At 35.9% G+C, this 21036-nt stretch overlaps 1 protein-coding gene across 3 annotated transcripts in view; it reads left to right on the top strand.

The window, feature by feature from the left end:
- Window positions 1–21036, top strand: part of STRN3 (striatin 3) — a 58161-nt gene that overhangs the window by 2389 nt on the left and 34736 nt on the right. For all 3 annotated transcript variants that reach the window (XM_041402315.1, XM_041402324.1, XM_041402332.1), the window contains exon 2: window positions 17071–17174. In XM_041402315.1, the coding sequence (XP_041258249.1) occupies window positions 17071–17174 (104 nt within the window). The remainder of the gene's footprint in view (window positions 1–17070; window positions 17175–21036) is intronic.

Below are 21036 nucleotides of genomic sequence, written 5' to 3'. Positions count from 1 at the left end.
ACAGGAATGTGTTGTGAATATTTTTTGAAGACAGATGTTTACTGGGTCTGTGGGGTTTTTGTTTGTTCTGCAACTTAATTTGTGAAGTGACAGCATATTTTGTTGCCAGTAAAACGAATAGTTTGGATCCCAAACAACAGTTTTGTCCCTTAAAGCTAATCAGAATGTTAATCATATGTCAAGTGTGAGTTTTTTGGTGATTGAGGCCTTCTGGTTGAAAGGAAAACAGGAATTCCATAGCTTGGCAGTAGATAATTTATGTGGAAGTGGGTAGTGGATGATTTACCTGCAACTCTCCTGATGCAGTACAGGTAATTTCATTCTTATTTCTTCATTCTCTCAAGATGACAGTAAACTCTATAAACTGTGCTTCTCAGTGCTGGCCATTGCAAGTTCTTTATAACTTTGCTCACAGTGCTTTATAAAAAAGTTTTTTATGTGAAAAACCAAATGACTTACCAATATGTGTGATTTTATTTATGTGTTCTGAATAGAAGAATTTATTATTCCAAAGAAGAAGAAGATACTTTTCTACCTGTGTAGGAATTAATGGGCCTCCTGTGTTGGTTTATCCACCCACCCCCTTTCTTTACCTGTGTGGTTCAAGTGACTGGAGGAATTGGCACCCCTTGTAGGAGTGCTCCTTGGATAGAGGGGTGATCGTGAAGGGAGATAGGATCTGCAGTAACAGTTCATTCTTTCTGGGTTCTTTTAATGACTTTTTTTGGTTGTTGTTGTTCCACCTATGGGACTCAATTTTATAAATAAAGCATGTGTTACTTCATTGGGCTGGGGTTTATACCATGGTTGTGATGACTGACAGAGGGTCTTAAGCCTTTTGGATCTGAAGTCTTGTACTCTTGTACTGGTAGACTTAGATCTACATATACATCAGGCTTTGAATCTAAAATGTTAATAGTTTTATGCTGTCTTTCCAACTCCTCAGGTGCATGCTGTTCTGCTTGTGTGCAGAAGTGAAGCAGCATAATCTTTACACAAATCTGTGTGTGCAAACCAGTATCAAGTACAGTACAGTCGGGAGTGCAGTACTTGAAACATACACTTCTTTCCTTTCCCTTGTAATACTGGCTGCTGCAATGACTTCTCAAGCTTTCGCTGGTTGCTGTGTTGAAAATAAGCTGTCTGGCCTTGTGTAGTGTCTTGTTCACTGCAAGTAATGGACACGATCTGTTCACTATTTAGTGAACTAAAAGCTTTTCACTGTAGCAATGTAACTTTGATCTGCCAGACTAACGATCTTGATGTTGGTCAGTAATGACCAGCTGTTATGCTGAGATAAATGGTATTTTCTAAGACACGTATGCACTTAAGAGGAGTTACAGCAATTCCATATTGAATGTTATGTATGTGTTAGAAATAACCAGTTGTTCAAGGTGGTAAGTGGCTCCATAGTATCCTAAAAGAAAAGGAAACTTGGATGGGAAAACCCTGTAGAGATGCACAGAAACTCTTTAGGAAGATAAAGTTGTGTCAAAAAAGGAGTAGCATAGGAAGGCTTGTAATTTTGGGAGATCCACAATTGAGAGATCTTGTGGGGCTTGCAGGCTGATAATGCTTGTCTGGAATAGAAGTCTCAATTGTGCAGTTTATTCAGGTTTTCTGAACTAGATGAAAACCAGATTGAATATTTTCTGATACTTCAGAATCACACAAGAATATGTTGGGAGAGAATTGCCAGTTGATGCTGTTTCCAAAGGCTTTAATGATTAGGAAGGATAATTAAGAAACATAAACACTCAGAACAAAATATATGCAATTTTGCTTTACACATTATACAGCCTCTCAAGTAACTTAGGTTTGCATAAAGATTACTATGACTGTTAATACATTTTCTGTCCTATAACATGACATCTTTGGTGGTGCACCACTGAAGTTCCTAGTTTATCCTATTTTACAAATGCTTTTTCCCCAAAATATTTAGAGACATTATGGAAGCATATTTTCTAATATTCTTTATTTAGGTGTTTGAAAAATCCCAAACCACAAAAACCTATAGATTTCAGATTTTACTTGCATGCCTCCCCACTTCCCTTTCTGCTGGTGATGATGGAGCAGACTCATTGAAGGAATTTTATACAGGATGTTCTTTAAAAAAGAAATGTATCCTCAGATAACATATGTAAATTATTGATATTGTGAACAAAATGAGATCATGTTCAGAGTGTATATCCAGTTATGCTGTACTTCAGCATTTCCAAAGTGTAGCAAGACTCAATAGCTGAAATACTTACCTGTATGTTCCTTGTTTTAGTTTGTTACAGGTTTGAAGGAGTGATGGGGGGATACTGTTGGGAAGTTTCTCTCTTAAACTTGGAGGAAAAATTAATTCTTTTCATTATAGACTTTGCCTTGCTTTTGGCTTGCAAATAATTTGTTTTGATGATAGATTGCAAGTAGAAGTGGTTATGAGGGTTATAGAATGGTTGTTAGTTTGTTGGGCACAATCTGTTTCTCAGCAACTAGGGGGCATACAGTAAAAATAAATATCTTTTAAAAAACCCTGACTTTTCAGGAATTAGAAGCATTTTGTGCCGGGGACTGTCATAAATGCTAACATTTTCTTGGGTCAGAAAGTGTTTGGATAAGTTCATGGAAGAAAATTTCCTGTGGGGTCTAAAAGATACTGTCTTTTTGATTTACAACTGTTCTGAGATTTTAAATGTTTTGTGAGGTTTATTATTTTGTTTTTATGCTAGTCCTGTGGAACTGCCTGTTAGCCTGTGGCTGTAAGTGGCGTACTGAGGTTGAGGTCTATTGGTCTGACTAGGCAAGCTGTTGTTATATTCTCTTGACCAATAAGGTAGCTTTGAAATGGAGTCATATAACAGTTTGAGCTTGAAGGAACATTAAAGATCATGTGGTTCTAGCTTCTCTGCAATGGGCAGGAAAATGCTTTGATTTGATTGTTTGACAATATATTTAGTGCTGTTTGGATGCTGTTTCAGTACTATGTTTCGTAAAAAAACTAACCCTGATTGATATCAGAGGCATTAATAGTGATATAATATTCAAAGTTAAGGCAGGAAATTCAGATGCTACTGTTGTGAAATGCACAGTGTCTTTCAACCACATGATTGTTTATCAATTGCTTTCTAGATAGTTGGAATATGATAAATTAATAAACTGCTATTTCATTGGATCTTACAGGTGAATCTCCATATTTATTATGAAATTAGCTTAACTAAATCTAAAGCAATCCTTAAAAAAACCCCAAGGGATACTTGATCAACACTGACTGAAAATAAAATGAAGTAGGTAGTAAGAAGTTGGTCAGCATTCTTACTCGTGATAGTTGTAAATACCACTAGGAGTGCGGGTAATGCATGCATCAGAGCTGTCTAACTTCCGTTTGTCCAGACTATTCAGGTGCTTGCTGTAGCGGGGTGCAGAAGTACATAGTGATCCAAATAACTAAGGTTTATTCACATGATAAAATATTTGAGTATTTAATACCTTTTTTTATAATGACAGTTTTTTCTATATAAAATAACATACATATAAGAAATTAAAACCCAGAAGATTCTATTCATTAATCATTTTTCTAAGGTAATGGTGAAAACAGCTAAGTATTTTATGGAGTTAAATTCCTTTTAAGTTTAAAGCACTGAATTGAGAATTCTGTGTATTTTGGGTAGAGGGCAATTAGACATAATCAAGGGTTTCACTACTGTGGCTTCCATAGCTGTTTAGTCAACTGCATTAACAGGCACAGCACTTCTTGGTAAAACTTGAGGTTCCCTGAAGGTTGGAAGTCAGTTCTTCTGTGTTTCTGGGTAAATAATGTCTTTCTTCATAGGCTTCTTGCCAAGACTTCCAAATTAAAGTATGCAGAGATGCTTCCTTTTTGTATATGGATAAACCTATTCTTCCAATTTCATTTTTGATTTAGTTCTTCAACATTTCTGCAAAATTTTCTTGCAGTATTCACCTCATGGAAGCAAAACAATAAAATAGTGCAGGACATGGAATTACATTAAGCTCCATGTAAAAACAGGAACAGGAAATACCTGGGTAGCTCTGCGGTTTATGTACGGGATACTGGTCAGTGTAGTAGTTGTGTAACTTTTTCTGGAATATTGTTTCTAAATAATACCCTTCTAGCAACACTTGGTATAAAAGTGTTTTTTACTGTGTAATAATTGCCTTTTCATAAATGATTATTTGCAATAATCTCTTACTTAGAATCAGTGCACAGAACTGTCATTTTATAACAGTTACTCTGGTGAGGTTTTCTTTTAGGCACAGCGTGGAAGTGTGTGGCAGATAAGTTATATAATACTTCCTGGTGAAGAATTACTTCTTTTTTTAAACACTGGGCATGCATTTTATCTCTTAGTTTCACTGCAATTATACCTATACATATTTAATAGCTCTTTGGGAAATCTCATTTCGGAGAATTTTTTGTGAGGGTTGAAGTATCTATGGGTATAATTATTTATTTCACGCTGAAAGTAGGTTTTGAGGTAGTGGTGGGTGTTCTTGATCTTTCTTGTCATTTAAGAAATTAGGAGAAAGTGATAATGGATTTATTTTTCTTAACTGATGAAGAGTGGCTAGGGAAGTTGGATCCTCCAGTGATTTGACGTATCTTCAGGAGAAATGTATGACTTGCAAGAGCTTTGTTTGCCTATGGGATGATGGTTACTTTTTGTCACTCAGACTGTTCTTGAATTATCCTAAGCCGTGCTTAGCAGGATACTTAATTTAATGATATCTTCTGCCTTTATCAGTGCAAGAGGTATTAAGAGCCAATCATAATTAAGCTGGCTGTTCTTCAGGACCAGTCTTGAAGATACAGCATAAGCAGTCTGTAGGTTTTTCTACAGTATCTTCTGTAGTTCCACTATAGTATCTTTATAAAAATGTCTGATTAGAGGTAGCCTGCTCTTGTCAATTAAAGGTAAAATACATTTTTGTGATTCCAGAACAAATTCTCCTTGATGAGAGAAGAAGTGCATTCCTAGGTTTATTTGAAATTACCGTGTATGCAAAAATCCTGCATGTGTTGGCTGTAACATTCTGAAAAAAACATGCTTCTCTGAATGCTAATTGAAATGATCCTGAAATAGAGGATGACCTTCAATAAGTCCAGATGCCTGAACGTCTTTCTGATTTTATATATTTACTTTTTTAATGGGTTGATTGCTCTAAAATTTCTTCCAGTTGTGCACCTTGTTTTCTTTTCACTCAAAATATGATCCCTTCTTAACTGCTACCAAATTTGAGGTTGATGATCCTATAGTGTTCTTCCTAGAAGAAAAAAAACCCAAAGAAGGTCCCTTGACTTTATGCCAGTGACCACTATAAGAAGCTGGAGAATGCTTGACTCCAGTATTTAACTTGAAACTGTGGTGGTTTGCATTCCTTGAGGATGAGACCCCAGGGTGCCGGAACAGAATCCTGCTGTACACATTGAGACTGGGAAAAGAAAAGATCCTACTTTGGCAAGCAGAAGTCTGAGAAGAAAGTTTGAGCAGAGCATTTAAACAGGTTTACAAATTTTATAACACCTATTCTGTTTCGTATCTTCAGCAAGGTTAGTACAGTTGTATTGGTAGAAGGCAGGACTACTGTCTCTGTTAACTCCCTGGTGAAGTGGTGTAAATTAGACAGTGCTGGTGATGTTCTGTGCCAGGAAGCCAGATTAACATTTAGGAGGTGCAAAATACCTGCTCCTTGTCAATTTTCTGTAATGCCTCACTAAAAATACTGCATTGTACACTTTTATTTTAACTGTCTTACTCTTCCATAACTTTAATTCCATTAACTTGATTATATTAAATTTTGTTATTGTCAGTATTGCCTCTGCCTTAATGCAAAGCTCTGTACATTCTGTAAGATTCTATTCTTTTATATATGTATGTATATATATTATTATATGTATGGCTTCTTACATTCAGCAACTTTATTATTTCTTGGTCCCTTGAGAATGTGTGCTACTGACCTGCATCTGGTGAACACTGACATGAGTGTTCATCACTAGAACAGCCTAAGTCAGTTAGGACATTATTCACAGTCTGCTGTAGGTTATGCTTTTGTCTTTATTCCTAAATAACAAATAATTGTTCTGATTTTGGAGAGGAAGGGTACATTCTTGAGGATGTTTGCCACACTGCAATTCCTCCCTTTCCTTTCCAACTCTGTAGTGACTGTAAGAACCTGCCTTACTGCAAAGTGTACAACTGCACTCTTATTTATATGCTCTTGTAGTACAAATACTGATAATAGTAAAGAGAATTAGCTTAATATTCTAATTTCTATTTAGTATTAACTATGTAATGGAGCTCCAAATGTGGCATTTTGTCAATTCCTGTTAATGGAATTTCTTTTACTAGCAAAGTGTATTCCCAAAAATGTCAAGTGGTTAAAATACTGTATGTGAATCCATTTAGGTAGTGATGGTCCAAGGTGTGTAACTACTTTTGGGTTTTGTTTCAAGGATGCTATTTGCAAGATTTATGCATTTAGGAGGAATACAGAAAATAGAAATGATAGTGACAGAATGAGCAACTCCAGCTGAAGATGAACTTGTGCTGAAGTAGTCATGCTGAGTTGTTGTCTTCCATGACTTCTGTGAATTTCCTGCTAAAACAAATTAATAAAACCCCTGAATGATCCTTGGCTTTATAAGTGCTGTAAGGGAGTTATAAATGCAGAAATTGGGAAGTGATTTCTGTCTTGTGATCTGTGCAAAACTGTCAGAATCAACGTTGTAGTATAATGTCCCATTGTTGAGTAACAGTTTTGAAAAGAATGCTGAAAAAGTGACATAAAACCAGTTTGGGGTCTGGAAATAACATCTTGAAGACTGATCAATTTAGAATTCAGTCTTCTTGCTAAATCAAAAAGCAGTCTGAGAGGTAGCCTTATTAGGTGCCTCACTGTGTTTTAGACTTATTCAGAGGTTTTTTAATTTACAGTAGAAAATTGTTTCATTTAAGGGGTATGACACAGCAGACTGGAACTTCACCTTAAAAAAAAAAACAAAAAACCCTGAGAGAGTGATAGATAAATGTGTGAAGCTGGGTAACTGCTTTTTGTTATCGTTTCTTGTTTTCTTTGTGTGGGTATTTTTTTGGAGTGGTTTTGTTTTGTTCTTTTGTTTTTTGGAGTTCTTGTATTTATTTTGTTTTGGCAGGACAGCCAGAGAAATAATCAGGCAACAAGTGTAAAACATACTGACATAATTTTTATGCAATGAAAATTTATGAATCCTTTCTGCATGGAGACACAGAGGAAATAGAAATGAATTCGCAAGAAGCTATCTATTACTCTGTAGTCTAATCTAGTGCTATTGAGTTTATATGTTCTTCCCATGCTTTTTCTTAAGGCATTACACTTAAATGAAGATCTGGACTTTGGAACTGAGGGAGCTAAGGGATTTCTTGGTTAAATGAGAGGGAAGCCAGTGCTATCTCTACTGTAACAGGTGGAATGTAGTTAACATAGCTAGTGTCTACTGAGACAGGCAATGAATGACCTTTTTGTTTAATAACTGAAACAGAGACCTCAACAGGTTATTGATAGCAAGTATCAAAGTACAAGTAGTTTGATAGTTTGTTGTTAGATTGTTGAATACGCCTGTCCAGGGCAGGAAGATGTTCTTGAAAAATTAAAGGTAGAAGAAAATGTATGAGAACCCTTGCAGTCTAAATTCTAAGACTCAACAACTGCCAAGTAATCCTGACCTTTCTTGAAGAATTTTCCTTACAGTTGTTCTGGTTCCATTGCACTTCAGTCGGTTTTTTGCAATCAGTTTGTGCTGGAAGTTGGGACCATTCCATAGCATTATGTGAAAATTGCAGATCTGTTTTGAGCACCCTTATTCTTTGTATCTCAGTAATATAGAGAGAATCTAAAAGCATATTCAGCAGTTTCTTTTGAATCTCTGAGTATTGTTGCATGGTTAAATATGAGAGTTTGGGTCTGGACAGACAACTACTTTGGAGACTTCAAAGTGAAGTGTAATTTCTTTAGGAATTATTTTAGCACTACTTTATGTAAAACATGTCATTAATAAATGACATCAGTGATGATGCTAAATGTTTTCAGAATACATGCTGCACTGTGGTGACATGGCCTGTGATGGCCAAGAGTATTTCTCAAGTGTTTGAAACACTGTGTAATCTGTGGTTACAGGGTATTTTGGCATTGATTGTCAAACCTGGTGACTTGACTCATACTTGTCCATGAGCTTGTCTGTGTCTGTTTCCATTAGTTTTTCTGCAGAGAAGGTACTGCTCACAAACTGCATCTCTTAAGCAGTTCATACTGGAGTAATTTACAGAATGTTTAAAAATAGAAAATTTACATAGGAAATGCTGTATATAGTTTTGTTAATTGACTGAGGGAATACTTAAAGTTGATAGCTGATTATTTTTAACAAGAATCAGCTTTTGTCATTGGTGTTGAAGCTGTGTTGTGGGCTTTTTCCAGCACAGACATTTGGGAAATACCATGACTTAATGGATTTTAGAAGTGCAAACCTGCAATACTTTCTTACCAGATGATAGTCCAGTAAGAATTCCTTTTCATCTGTGAAAAAGTGCTAATTTTTGGCACATCTGGAGATGTGGCAATTGACTGGAACATCCCAGTTTTGAAGAAGGATGACCCTGGTCACAACAGGCCTGTCAGTCCCTCCTCAGTGAAATCATGGAGAAGCTTATTCCCGGTGCTATTGAAAAGCACCTGAAAGACAGCACAGTCACTGTGACAGCCAGTATGGCTTCATGAGAGCAAAGTCCTGCTTATCACACCTGATTTCCTTCTATGACCGGGTAACCCACCTTGTTGGTCAGGTAAAGTCAGCTGATGTAAAATCCTTTTGAATTTCAGTTCAGTTTTTGATACTGTCTCTCAGAGGATCGTTCTGGACAAAATGTCCAATGCACAGCTGGATAAACACATCATGCAATGGGTGATCACCTAACATCTTGAATAAACTTTTTTTCTGTAAAAGGCATATGAACACTTAAATTTTTATTTTATTTATTGGAAAAACTGATGTGAAACAAATTAAAATTCCATAGAAAGTCTGTTAAGAAAACAGATTGAGGATTATTAGTTTTACTTTGTGACTTGAACTTCAGGAAGTTCTTTGGGGGAGGATACTTATATTGTCAGTCTGAATTGTAAAGGGAGTTAGTTTAATTTGTGTTTGTTTTCAGAGCTTTCTTAAATTATTATTAGGAACGTTACATCTTTGGAGCTTGCTTTCAAACATTTTTCATGGATTACTTAACCTGCTTAAGAAGTGCAGTTGAAATATGGTGTTCAGACACTTCATAGAATAGTAAGTGCTTATAACTAGTAAGAATTACTTTTGCTTCCTATGTTTTACTTGGCTGTTTGATTATCTTACGTGATGGCATTTGATATTTGAATGGGAAGATTGTAATTTCTCAGTAGATTATGTTGATACTGGTGAAGAAAACTTGGAGATAAAAATGAGTGGGCATTTTTTGAAATCAAAATGAGCATTTGTGTCTGCTTAGATTATGTAGTGGCTCCAACCATTCCTGTTAACTGTCAGTTGAATAAAGAAATAATGCCTGTTTAATGGCCTTCAGATAAAATTTGCTGGATCTTGGGTCTGATGTCTGATTTTGGGGAGAGAGAGAGTTAGTATATAGGGACAGTGGCTGTTACTCTGACGTTGTGGCATGGAGCATTTTGGTAGTTCTTCTACAGTCTGTTGATGATAATGACCACTTTTCCTGGAGCTAATGTTACAATTGAGTGTTACAGAGTAGAATGTGCTTTCAGGAAGATGAAAGTTTTTACACATTCCTAGGCAGGAACTTACTTTTCTGAAGGCGTATCTCTGGGATTGAAGTTGAAAACGAAGACTTAATTTATAAATGAAACTGTGCTCGTTGTTTGGTAAGTTTTAAACTGAAACAAAGTATTATAAGCCTGTTCTTTCATGAAGAACACTACTACAAGAGTGGTCAATGAATGATAAACTCCCAAGGCATTTGCATTTATTACTCAAAAAAAAAAGGTTTTATAATTTCCAGTTTTTAGACTTGTACATTTTAGTCCTCGAAGAGAATGCTACCAGAGTGTGAATCCATTGTTTTTAGTGCCTTCTACTTCTTTTGGACATGTAGTCTCTCTTTTTTCCCCCTCACATCCACTGACTTCTTTTTACTGGATAAAAGTTTATGGACAGAGGGTTGGTTTACTTTGTTTACAAACCATGATGTTTAGAGGGTTGTTGGACTTTAAAAACACAATTATGATTTGTATGAGTTTTGTTACTGTACTGTTCTAAATACCACTTTGGTTAAGTGAGTGGCTGTAAAAATCCTAAGAAAAAAAGTATTCAGTGAAAAAATTCTCAGGAAGAGTGATAGAATGAAGGCAGTTGTATGCTGAATGTGAGTTGTAACTTAGAAGTTTGACCCACTACAGAAGAGGATTTTCTCTGAGCTGGTTGAAGAAGCTGATTAAACTTGACAGTAGTGAAGAGGCAAACCTTTGAATGTGACTGATGTGGTGAGAGTTGGAAAGAGGAAGGATAGGTTAAGGAAAGGAGAAAGTTTTGTGAGTCGGGTCTTTCCCATACTCACTGCAGACTGATGGGGACTTAGGAATGAGTAAATCCTCTTATATGTCAGCTGTGTCATTAACCTTCTTCGAGCTAGCTGGATTTCTTGTTTCTGCTGCTCTTGTCCAAAAGTTGCTCCAGTATGTCACTTTTCTAGTGGTTAGGATTTGCTTTTAACAAGCTATCAGCAAGTGATCACCTGAGTCTTTGAAAAAAGTGTAAATTGGGGAGCAATAAATTATCATTAGCTCAAAAGGAAAATATCTCTAAAAATGTGACCTTCAGGAAACATTTTAGCTTTGCTGCTCTAAGTGTAGTAGTTCGCTATCCCCATATTTAACTGACCATTCATAAGGTTGTGTAGAAAATAACCTTCTTTATTTGCAAGTGTTGTTCAAATGTACGCTGCTGTTAACCAGTTGTTAAAATCTGGAGATTTTTCCCCAAATCTTTAACCTGAGCTTGTTTTATGAAGTGAAGATCTTGTGTTAATATATGAGGTGTTGCTTCTAATTTTTTTTGTCTTCCAGTTAATTTTTATTCTACAGGGTCTTTAAGAGTACTATGTCTTTGAAACGTGTATGATCCTGATGTTGCCAGTGACATCTGTTGTACTGTGCGACTTACTTGAGAGAGAATATAAAGACTTTAATTTACAAAATAAAGATTTATTTTCATATATATATATAAAAATTATTTATTTATTGTAGTCAAGGTCTCTTCTTTTAGTCATCAGTTGACAGTTTTAAGGGTTAATTGCATTCACAATGAATATATAAACATAATCAAATCTGTAAGAATGCACTAAAACTTACTTTTGCTTTTAGTTGTTCTGAAAGAGTTGAAGTTTCAAACTGTGCTTGTTGAAAACTGAAAACTGAAGGCTTCTCTTATGTTCAGTTTCCCTTTTGTGAATGGGAACTGGAACTTTGATAGCTGCACAGCTGTGTTCACTCTTAAATGACTGTTCAGAGTCAAATCTTCCACCTCCTCAGTATTTTTTAGTTTTCCAAAACCATTCTGCTTCACTTTCAGTATAATAAACATTTTAAAATCAAGATTAGATTAGTATTATTGTGTGATAAAACGTTCCTGTTGTTTTGAGGTTTGTGACATGCCCTACTAGGATAAGCATACGCTTAATGTGTGCACTGAGTAGTTTCAGGGTATTGCACTTCTTTCAAAATTACTGCAGGCCTTTCCTACCTTCCTCCTAAAAGTCTCAATGAACTTTAGAAAAACAAAACACAAGCAGTGCATAGCTGGGATAACTTCACATACAGTTGAGTTTTTTCAAAATAAATTTACAGAGACTAAGAGTTAACAATATGTAGAACTGAAATGGAAAGAAAGTATTTTCTGAGTGTGGTCCTGTATTGGTAAACTCATTAGAATTTTATTGTTTGAGTTGTACAGGAATGTGTTAGTGTTTCAGCAGTGGAAGAGAAGGCTTTTAATCAGTCCTCCATGCTTTCCCATCCAGGTTTCTTTCACGCCTCTTTTTCCCTTTAATATGTTTCACTAGGTTTGAGATGCTCAACAAGTATTTTAAATAGAGCATGTCAGAATTTATAAAGAAAATGAGACTACCAAATCCTGTGTGGATATTCTAGCTACTATATAACCTTCAGGTTACATATGCAGTTTTACCTTCCCAAAATGGTGTAATAGCTTCCCTCTGTGTTGCTCAATGGCTTAGAGAAATACATTTGATCAGTGTGAAGTTTGTCTAGCTTTTCTGGGCAGTTAAAGCAATAAAGTGCAATTTTAATGTGGGTGCTGCTGTGCTTGGTGCTGTATGAAGTGTAGGGAATAATTCTGAAGTTCTAGGAGTTTCTTTCAAAATAAGGCAGGGGGGAAAAAAACGCTCATTTTCTTCCCAGAAAACTTTTCCTTTAAATTTTGATATATGAGTTTCCAAATGATATACAATATTTTGAATAATCTAAAGTTAATGTGTTAAGTAATTTAGTAAACTATTTTAAGTCTTCTGCTGCACTTTTATCAAACACTATAATTGCATACTAAGGATGTGGAGTATCATTGAAATGTGATTTTTAATTATTCCTATAATTTAAGGGAAAGTTTCGTGTTTGAGGTCTTAGAGTTTCGCTGGAAGACTGTTGACTATTTTGAGTATGGTCGGACTTCCTGTTTTAAAGATTAAACCCCTTTCAGCTACAAAATGCATGTATGTCTTAAATGCAACATGCAGTTAATACTAAATTTACAAAGTGTAGAATATTACATGTTAGAATTTTTATGTGTTCCTATCTTTATGTGCATTTTGTAGTTTTTTAACCCCAGACAATTCTTTGTCCTGGGATCCATACTGTTCAAGTAGCTATTCAGTAATTCTTTTTGTCCTTGAATTCTATCTTGCCTAGTTTCAGGCATTATTTAATGCATCCTTGCACAAATACAAAGTATGTGTCACTCTAACTACTTCTCAAAGCTCGCTGAATTCACTTTCATAATAAAGCTGAGTAAGTTGGTGTGGTGGTACTCTTACTTGCAGCTGAGGGCCAAGGTGTAGAGGGAGCCCAGAGTTGTTTAAATGTCAGTTTTGTAGAAACATAGTGCGATCTCAGGGCTTTGTGAAAATACTGAAAATACAAGAATTTACAGGCTGGTAGAAGAGAAGCAACCTGCCCTGAAAATTAAAGCCTTGGTTAGGATTTGAAAAATTGAAATACAGTCCTTACCTGGGTTGAAAACTGTTCTAACAGAACCTGTGCACAACTAAATCCGGTTGGATTTTTGTAAACCATGAGTGGCCATATTTTTACTTGCAGAACTATTACATGCTTTATAAAAGAATGTGGTGTTCTGCCCCTTAAGAAATTTTCTTGCTAATACATTTTTAAAAATGCATTTTGATTGAATTTTCAATTCAGAAGAGTTAAGACTTGTATTTGACTTTCTTAGTCTCTCTGCTCATGTTTTTTAAACCCTTCAGCCCTAGACATGCAAGTTATGATATCATGGTCAGTTTAGGCTGAGCTAAGACAATGTTGTCACTGAAAAGGGGTTACTTCAGTGTCCTGTTTGCGCCCCTTGTGCCAGGCTGAGTTATTCCCTCTGTGGGTTACTACTCTGTGGCTTTACAGAGTAGGATCAGTACCCTGATGTAAGTCAGAACCAAGTAAAAAATAAACAGTGATTTTCTCAGTAGACTTGATGTGTGTCAACGCAAGCAGCTAAGTCAGCACAGTAGATGGAACAGAAATAGGAGGTGGAAGAGGATTGCTCCTCTTGGTGTCAGCCTGGGGACTTGCAATTCAGTTAAAGGCAGTGGAAGGAATTCTGTTGTAACTGGGGAGGGTGGAGTGTGGGGTGGAAAAATGAGTATGAAATTGTTGTGTGCCATTTTGTTTTCCAGTTTTTGTGCTACACAGGCTTAAGTCATCAGTATATTTACAAATCGTTTCAAATCTATCTCTCCTGAGAACTGGTTCAAAGGAAGTGGGTATGTAAGGATTGTGCAAGTTGTATTATGTAGATATAATTTTTGAGCATTTGTCTTTGTGTATGGAACCTAATTGTATCGCCCCTGAGGGCAGTTTGTTTCTCTGTGCTTTTATCGACCCTGAGATTACCGCTTTTCAAAAAAGGAGGTATATTAATTCATAGGGCTCATGGTCATGCAGTGTATCAGGTTTGACACTTGTTCTTTCTCAGTTCAAAAGGAAGCAAGTTGATTAATTTCTAGAGCAGAGTTGTGGTGATCTGATCCTTGGTTTTGTATTGAAGGTCTTGATAACTAAGTATTCCTCAAGTCTAAATTGATTTTCTGTGTTTCTAGAGAGTGAGCTCTTAACTTCTGCATAGCTAACTTCTGCTGTGTTTTAGCCATGTGATGGTTACAGTGAGAAAGAGTAATAAATCCCAAAATCAGTCAAACATGTATACAAACAATTACAGAAAGCAATTCTGATAAAAGTCTGATAATATTGACAAAAATGTCAGTGTCAGAGCCTTAACTGCACAGTGTGTTCTTGTATGGTAACCTTTCTGTTCAACCTATTGGATTCTGTAAAGATTGTTATAAATACTGTTGTATAGAAAATTTCGGTTTTGGGCTCTTTTTGTAAAGCAAATTGTTGGCGTTTTATTATATTTTTTTAGATTTTATTTTTATACAATTATTCTCTAGTATATTAATTTTCAAGATCATGTAGCTCATTAAGTTGTCTGGTTGAAAAGTATGAGGTCTAGGCAGTACTTTGAAGTATGGGGACTTCATTCTGTGTGGCCAAGTACTCCAGAAGCGTTGCCAAGGAAAAAGTTTGTCTGTGAACATTTAGGATGCAGATGCCTCCCTCTGTGTAGGTTACAATTATATTATTTTCCTCTCTGAGATTGAAATAAGGGTCAACAATTGCAACTAAGATTTGTCAAATAGTTACAGAAGGGTGCTGGCCAATGGAAGAAAGTAAAGGGGAGAAGCCCATCACTTACAGAAGACCTTAATTTTGGAAAGAGTTGAGAACTGCATTCAAGTCAAAGGGTATAGGAGTTTCATAACCCTTATTAGATAACTACCAGAGTAGTTCTGAGTTTAGTTTTGTAAATGGAGTCTGTGGACAGCCAGTAACTACCAAGTGCTTGTAGTGTGCTGTTGTGCAAATGTGCAGGTAACTTTTTTTTTTTTAAAAAACCCCACACTTGTAACTGTTTTATGTGTGCTGTGGAACAACTGTGCATTGATTGGTGAAAATTGGCGTAGTATCTTAGACTTGTGAAATTGGTCATTTGCTGCCCTGGGTACTAGGGGAGTGGAAATTACATGTAATTGTAGTTTTCTGCAGAAGGCTGTTAACTTCCTTTTTGATTAGAGTAATTTTTGCAGTGTTTTTTTGGAATCTAGTATAGTTGCAGTTGAGTATAGTTGGGTTTGTTGGGTTTGCTGATTCTGGATCATGTTCTCTACCTTTTATCTTTATGTATCTGTGCAAACAGTACAGTCTCTTTGGGTATGCTTGGGGTTTTTTGGTGTCGTGTTAGTGTTGTTTCCTTCTCAGTCCCTCCTCTCTTGAAATACACTTTGGTTCCTTACTGTTTCTCACCAAGTGCCAGTGGTTAGAGTGCTTTCATGACAGACTTTTAACTGCAATAATCATAACTGCCTTGTTCTCACTAGGATTTTAATTTGATTAAAGCAGTAGTTAGCTTATGCAAGGAAAAGAAACATGTTTTAATTTGGTTCACCATTGAGCACAAGGCCAGAGTGGCTAAAATAGGGGCTGATGTGTGAAGTCTTACATGGTGATACTACTTGGGTTCAGGAAAGGAGAGATGCAAGACTGCTATCACCCTAGTTAGACTGTTTCAGGCTGTAACCACTGAGTAATGAAAATGTGCAACCACGCCCTTCACAAAAATCTTCACGGATACATTGGGTGCCGATTATAGCACTTCCACCCTCCTCCCCGTGCCTCCTTTGGTAATGAAATGGTGGTGGTGTTCTTGAGCTCAGTAGAGCAACGTGGTCTCTACTTTCCTTTCCTTTTTCTAAATCCCTCTTCCAAGAAATTTTATATTGAATCTAGTACTGAATTAGCTACTCAATGACTTCAGTCAATTTAAAGTCATAGAGAGGAAAAATGAGTTTGTAATGTTTCTGTAATGGTGGCCAATCCACTAATGTAATTTAAATGTTGTATTCCCATCTGCTAATTCATTTGTCTTCCCTAGGATTTTGGCTTGAAAAAATCAAAACACAAGTCCTTTCACTTTGTACTGAAGAGACTACTTTTTTCCTTGACAAACTTACTATGTTTATTTTTCAATTACAATTTTTTGCGCTAGTTGAGATGGCTTGTATGTTCTGTTGAATTTATTATTTTCTTCTAGGTTAGCAGGCAAGTAGGAGTTTTCCTTGCTTCTTTTTATGTTAGGTGGGTAGTATGACTGATGCTTTGAAAAAAAAAAATCATTATTTTTCTTCATACAGAGCACCACACTAAACCCAATTGTCCCTTGATAGTCTAAAATTCAGCTCTTTTCAGTACTAAATAAAACGTGAATCCATAGAATAGCTGTTTCCTGTATAATGGATTTGTAAATTTGTATTTGAATTTATGTAATAATTTTTTAATCTGTTCAGTATGGTGGCATTAAAAGGTGAATTGCTAGTTGCAGTATAACTAATTTAATATGGCTTTTGGTTTGGAAGAAAATGTATAATAGACTTACGATAATAATGCTCTAAGAACACAAGTGTGTGCATATATCAAAATGTTTCATATGGTTGCCATTTGTTCCTTCTTGCAGATTTACTACACAGGCTTTAATACCGGTTCGTCTTGAACAGAAAATAATAGTCTGGGGTAGAAACACTTTTGTTTTTACTGACTTGCTGAAATAATTAATAAAATGCAATTTTTTTTCTTTTTCCTTCTTCTTTTCTTCCTTGTGTGACAGACTTTGTTGCTTTATTTTGGGTACCAAAGACAATAAAATATGTTTTTGCTTTTTTTGTGTGTTTTCAGGCTCGGATAGCGTTTTTACAAGGGGAAAGAAAGGGCCAAGAAAATTTGAAGAAAGATTTAGTGAGAAGAATAAAAATGTTAGAATATGCATTAAAACAAGAAAGGTAAGTATACAAATTGTTCCCTTTTTTTCTGACCTGAAAAACTTAATAGACTAAGATGAATTCCCTTCCATTAAGTGAAATGCCTTATTAGATAATTCTGATTTACTTTATGTAAACTTGTCTTTAAGGTTGATTGTCTTCACCTTGTGTTTTCTAACAAATCTTAGTGTCTTCTATAGTAAAAAGTTGCATAATTTGCAAAATGTTTGGACTTGCATCTTAAATAGACAAACGGGACAGTTTCTCTTTTCTGGATTCAAGTTATGGTGTACTGAGTAAGAGTGAACATACTCAAAGGGTTCATACCTTATTACTATACCTTTATCTGTGCTTCAGTTGTATTAAATTGGAAAGGATGAAAAATACTGCTCTCTTGGTCCTTTTCAATTATGTTGTATGTGTTGCATGATGAAAACTATGTTTCATGAAAGAACAAAATCCTTTAAAAATTATTTGTTCATTTTGAAGTTTTTTGTGTTTTTTCATGTGTAGAAGCTTGCATACTTAGCCTCACTAGGTGTGTTTTCTGTAACACTAATTGCCTGCTTAAAAAAAATTAAAATTCCATTCTGTCTGTACAGGCTAATGTCCTTCAAACCTACCTTCTTTTTTTGCCTGGCTATTTCATTTAACCAAAACTGGTAGTTGATTTTGTGAAATCACTTGGGAGATAATCTTGTCAAGTGCCTGTACTTTCACTAGAGGACTCAGTTCTTAGTTTTCATTTTATCTTGCTTCTAAAAAGTAGCTGAGTTCAATGATGAAACATCTTGACAGGCAACAAAATACATTGTCCTTATTTGTGTATTTTGATTTTGGTGGAACATTCCTGTCAGAGTAAACATAAAATTTTGTAGCAAAATGTGGTGAGGTTTCACCTGAATATTTTTAAGTTAGTTGTCCATGTGTGTCTAAATATAGCTTACATTATGGATCACTGCTATCAGTAAGAGACTAGTACAGAAATAAGTTTCAGTTGTTTTTGTATTAAAACCTAATGTTTTGGCAAGATGGCTTTGTTCTTCTGTGTGAAGTGTCCAGCACAGGGGTGCTTCAGAAAACATTGTATATTCCTACAAAAAGCCATATCAACACATCACATATTTTCTGGTGATGTAATAGGCAGAAAGGATCTATTACTTCGCTCAGCCCTGTCCGTTTAATGGAAGGAACTCAAGCCAGTGTATGGCTAAAAGTTGAGTTGTCATATCAATATCTACAGGTAATGTACAAGTCACTCTGGGTTCAAGGCAGATGAAAGTTATGCAGGGTCTTGGGTGTAAATAACACTGAGCATATCAAAGAAATAATCTGCTGTTATGGCAGATGCAGGTGTCTTGCATGTAAGTAACTTTCTGAAGTTGAAGGAAAAGGTTTTGCTTATTTTGGCAGTAATGAACTGTATGCTGTGTAGGGCTGTTCTGCAAATGTACACCATAAAGCAATGAGAATTACTGCTTAGTGAGATAAATCAGAGGCACTTAATTTCACCTGCAGCATGAAGGCGTCCTATAACAGGATGCACAATTTGAAGTTGCATGGCATTGGTGAAACCTCATTACTTTCCTGAAATGAAGCTGCTTTTATAGTCTTCCCATGAAATTCTAAAATTCATGTAATGGATAAGAAACTTGTAAACATGTGTACCGGAAGAATAACAGCAGGAACATACTGTTTGCTTTAGTTCTTGTGGCTAGTGGGTGCAGTCCAGCACTGCAGTAGTTTTCAAGAGGAAGATCCTGGCATAAGTTTCAGCCATAATTCTCATGAAGATTGCTAGAAGTGGGAATTGAAACTTGAGTTGACTGGTGAATGTGTGGGAGGCAACAAGGAAGCTACAAATGCTCTGTAGTTTGAGGGGATCTAACTGTGAAAGTATGATGGATTGAGTAATTGAAAGCAAGCAGGTACTGACTTGCCAGTAAATCATCCAAGAAAAATATATTATGTTGGTTTCCTGCTTGTTGCACTCGGTGTTCAGGGTAATAGATGTTATTTTTTTTACATTGTTCCCGAGTGAAGAATCACAACTAAGGAAAATACACCAGCTCCAAAGCAAAATAAATTCTGAGAGTTTCAGACCTGAAGATTGTTGACAGCAAGTTTCGGTGTTGCACCTGATTCCCCCCACCCTTTTTCTTCTTTTCTTGTTGCTAACTCCCTGATGCCATCAAAAAGTTTCATGCAGTGAAATACCAATTGGGAGTCAGGAACAAACTCATTCAGACAACTGTTGTGATTTCTCAGAAAACGGTTATGAGGCAGAACATCAGTGTGTAAGATTAAATAAAATGCAGTAGTTGTTACAAAGTAGTTTGGTATTTCTAGTATTTATCTCTTAAGTATGTGTAATAATGTTTTAGACAAGTAAAATGTCATTATTTTAGTGTCCTTAAATGCTTTGATAGTTGATAATGTTTTAGTAATAAAATTAGGTCCTATGCAGTTACATGCATGGGGTTTCTTGGTTTGTGTCTAGTCTGTATTCTTTTATGATGCTTTGCAGACCCAGCCCAATGTTGTCTTTTGTGTGCTCTGAGCCACTCTACTCTGAGCTTTGTTACCATAGCGCTGTGCTTAAATTAATGAGACTTGTTGAAATCATGAAGCTGTGGCTGTATTTTGGCTTTGTGGGCTTTGGACTGGACAGACTTACACCCTTGCAAGTGTGTGGTGTGATTCAACAATTAAATAGCAGGAAGCAGTTAAATCAAGTTAGGGTGTTGTTTTTTCTACTCTTTTTTACTCACAGAAACCTAGCCTTAGATAAGTCAATATTCCAAAGATGGAAACACTGCCCCTTGTAGAATTCGGTTTCTCTGTGGTGTGGAGGAGTATTGTCAGTGACGTTGTAGCTTGTTAGTTAGTGTTTTATAAGATATGTAGTAACGGTCCCAACAGGGAAAGGAATAGATGTGCAAATATATAGTTGATTGGTATTTAATAATATTAATTTTGCTGTGAAATTGTAGTTGTGATGTGAAAGACCACTGGTCTCATTGTATGCAGCAATATTTTCTCTTATTTATAGTGGGTAGTCATTGGTGTAATTCTAGCACATCATTATATGTGCTAATGAAAAGTTAAAGTAGAATTTTAATTAATGTTTTGAAATTGTAAGTCCAGAATGGAACTCAAGTGCTCCCAAACAGTATGTCATAGCTCTAAATTGAACAAATTTAGGAATTATAGTGCTTTATTGGCTTCACTTATGAGTTGAGCAAAAAGTATTTTGTCAACTTTATTTGACTTGAATTATTTTCATTTTGGTTGTTTAGGGTTGCTTGGGGTTTTTACCCCCCCTAGATGGACAGTACTTTATAGGGTATGTAAATCGAAGTACGTACTTGTAAAGCCCCAGACTAGCTTGACAAGTTTCCTAATGGGCTTTAGGTTTTTTTAATATTCTGAGGCAGGTACATGGGAAAATGTGGCAAAGTTCTCAGAAGATTGAACAGCAAACTTCAGAAAATAAGGGCAAATTTTAAACCAATCATTCAGTCAAGAAAAAGAATTTCAGAAGGGATTGACTTAGCAAACTCTAGCTCATCCAGCTTCAAGTTAACCAGACACACTTCAGTTGTCTTGAGCCAATAATAATTTTCTCCGGTCTCTCACTGTACTTATTCATATTTGGAAAGCTTGGTGGAATGTTGCCCTGTTACAATGAGGCATGGAGTTTTGTCTCTCAGTTTAAAGAGAGGACCTGGAGGTAAATAGTCTAACTAGTGCAGGGATGAGCTATGAACATATTCATAAAGAGTTAAAAAATAATGATTCTGTTTAGTTGGCAGTTGGATTCAGGTCACAAAAAGTCTTCAGGAGCTTTACAATTTTTCATTTACAGTGTGATTGCCATGAA

Source organism: Onychostruthus taczanowskii, unplaced genomic scaffold (assembly GCF_017590055.1).
Source record: "Onychostruthus taczanowskii isolate IOZ18803 unplaced genomic scaffold, ASM1759005v1 scaffold1, whole genome shotgun sequence".
In the NCBI taxonomy this organism is placed as follows: domain Eukaryota; kingdom Metazoa; phylum Chordata; class Aves; order Passeriformes; family Passeridae; genus Onychostruthus; species Onychostruthus taczanowskii.
This window is presented reverse-complemented; position numbering and strand designations above follow the sequence as displayed.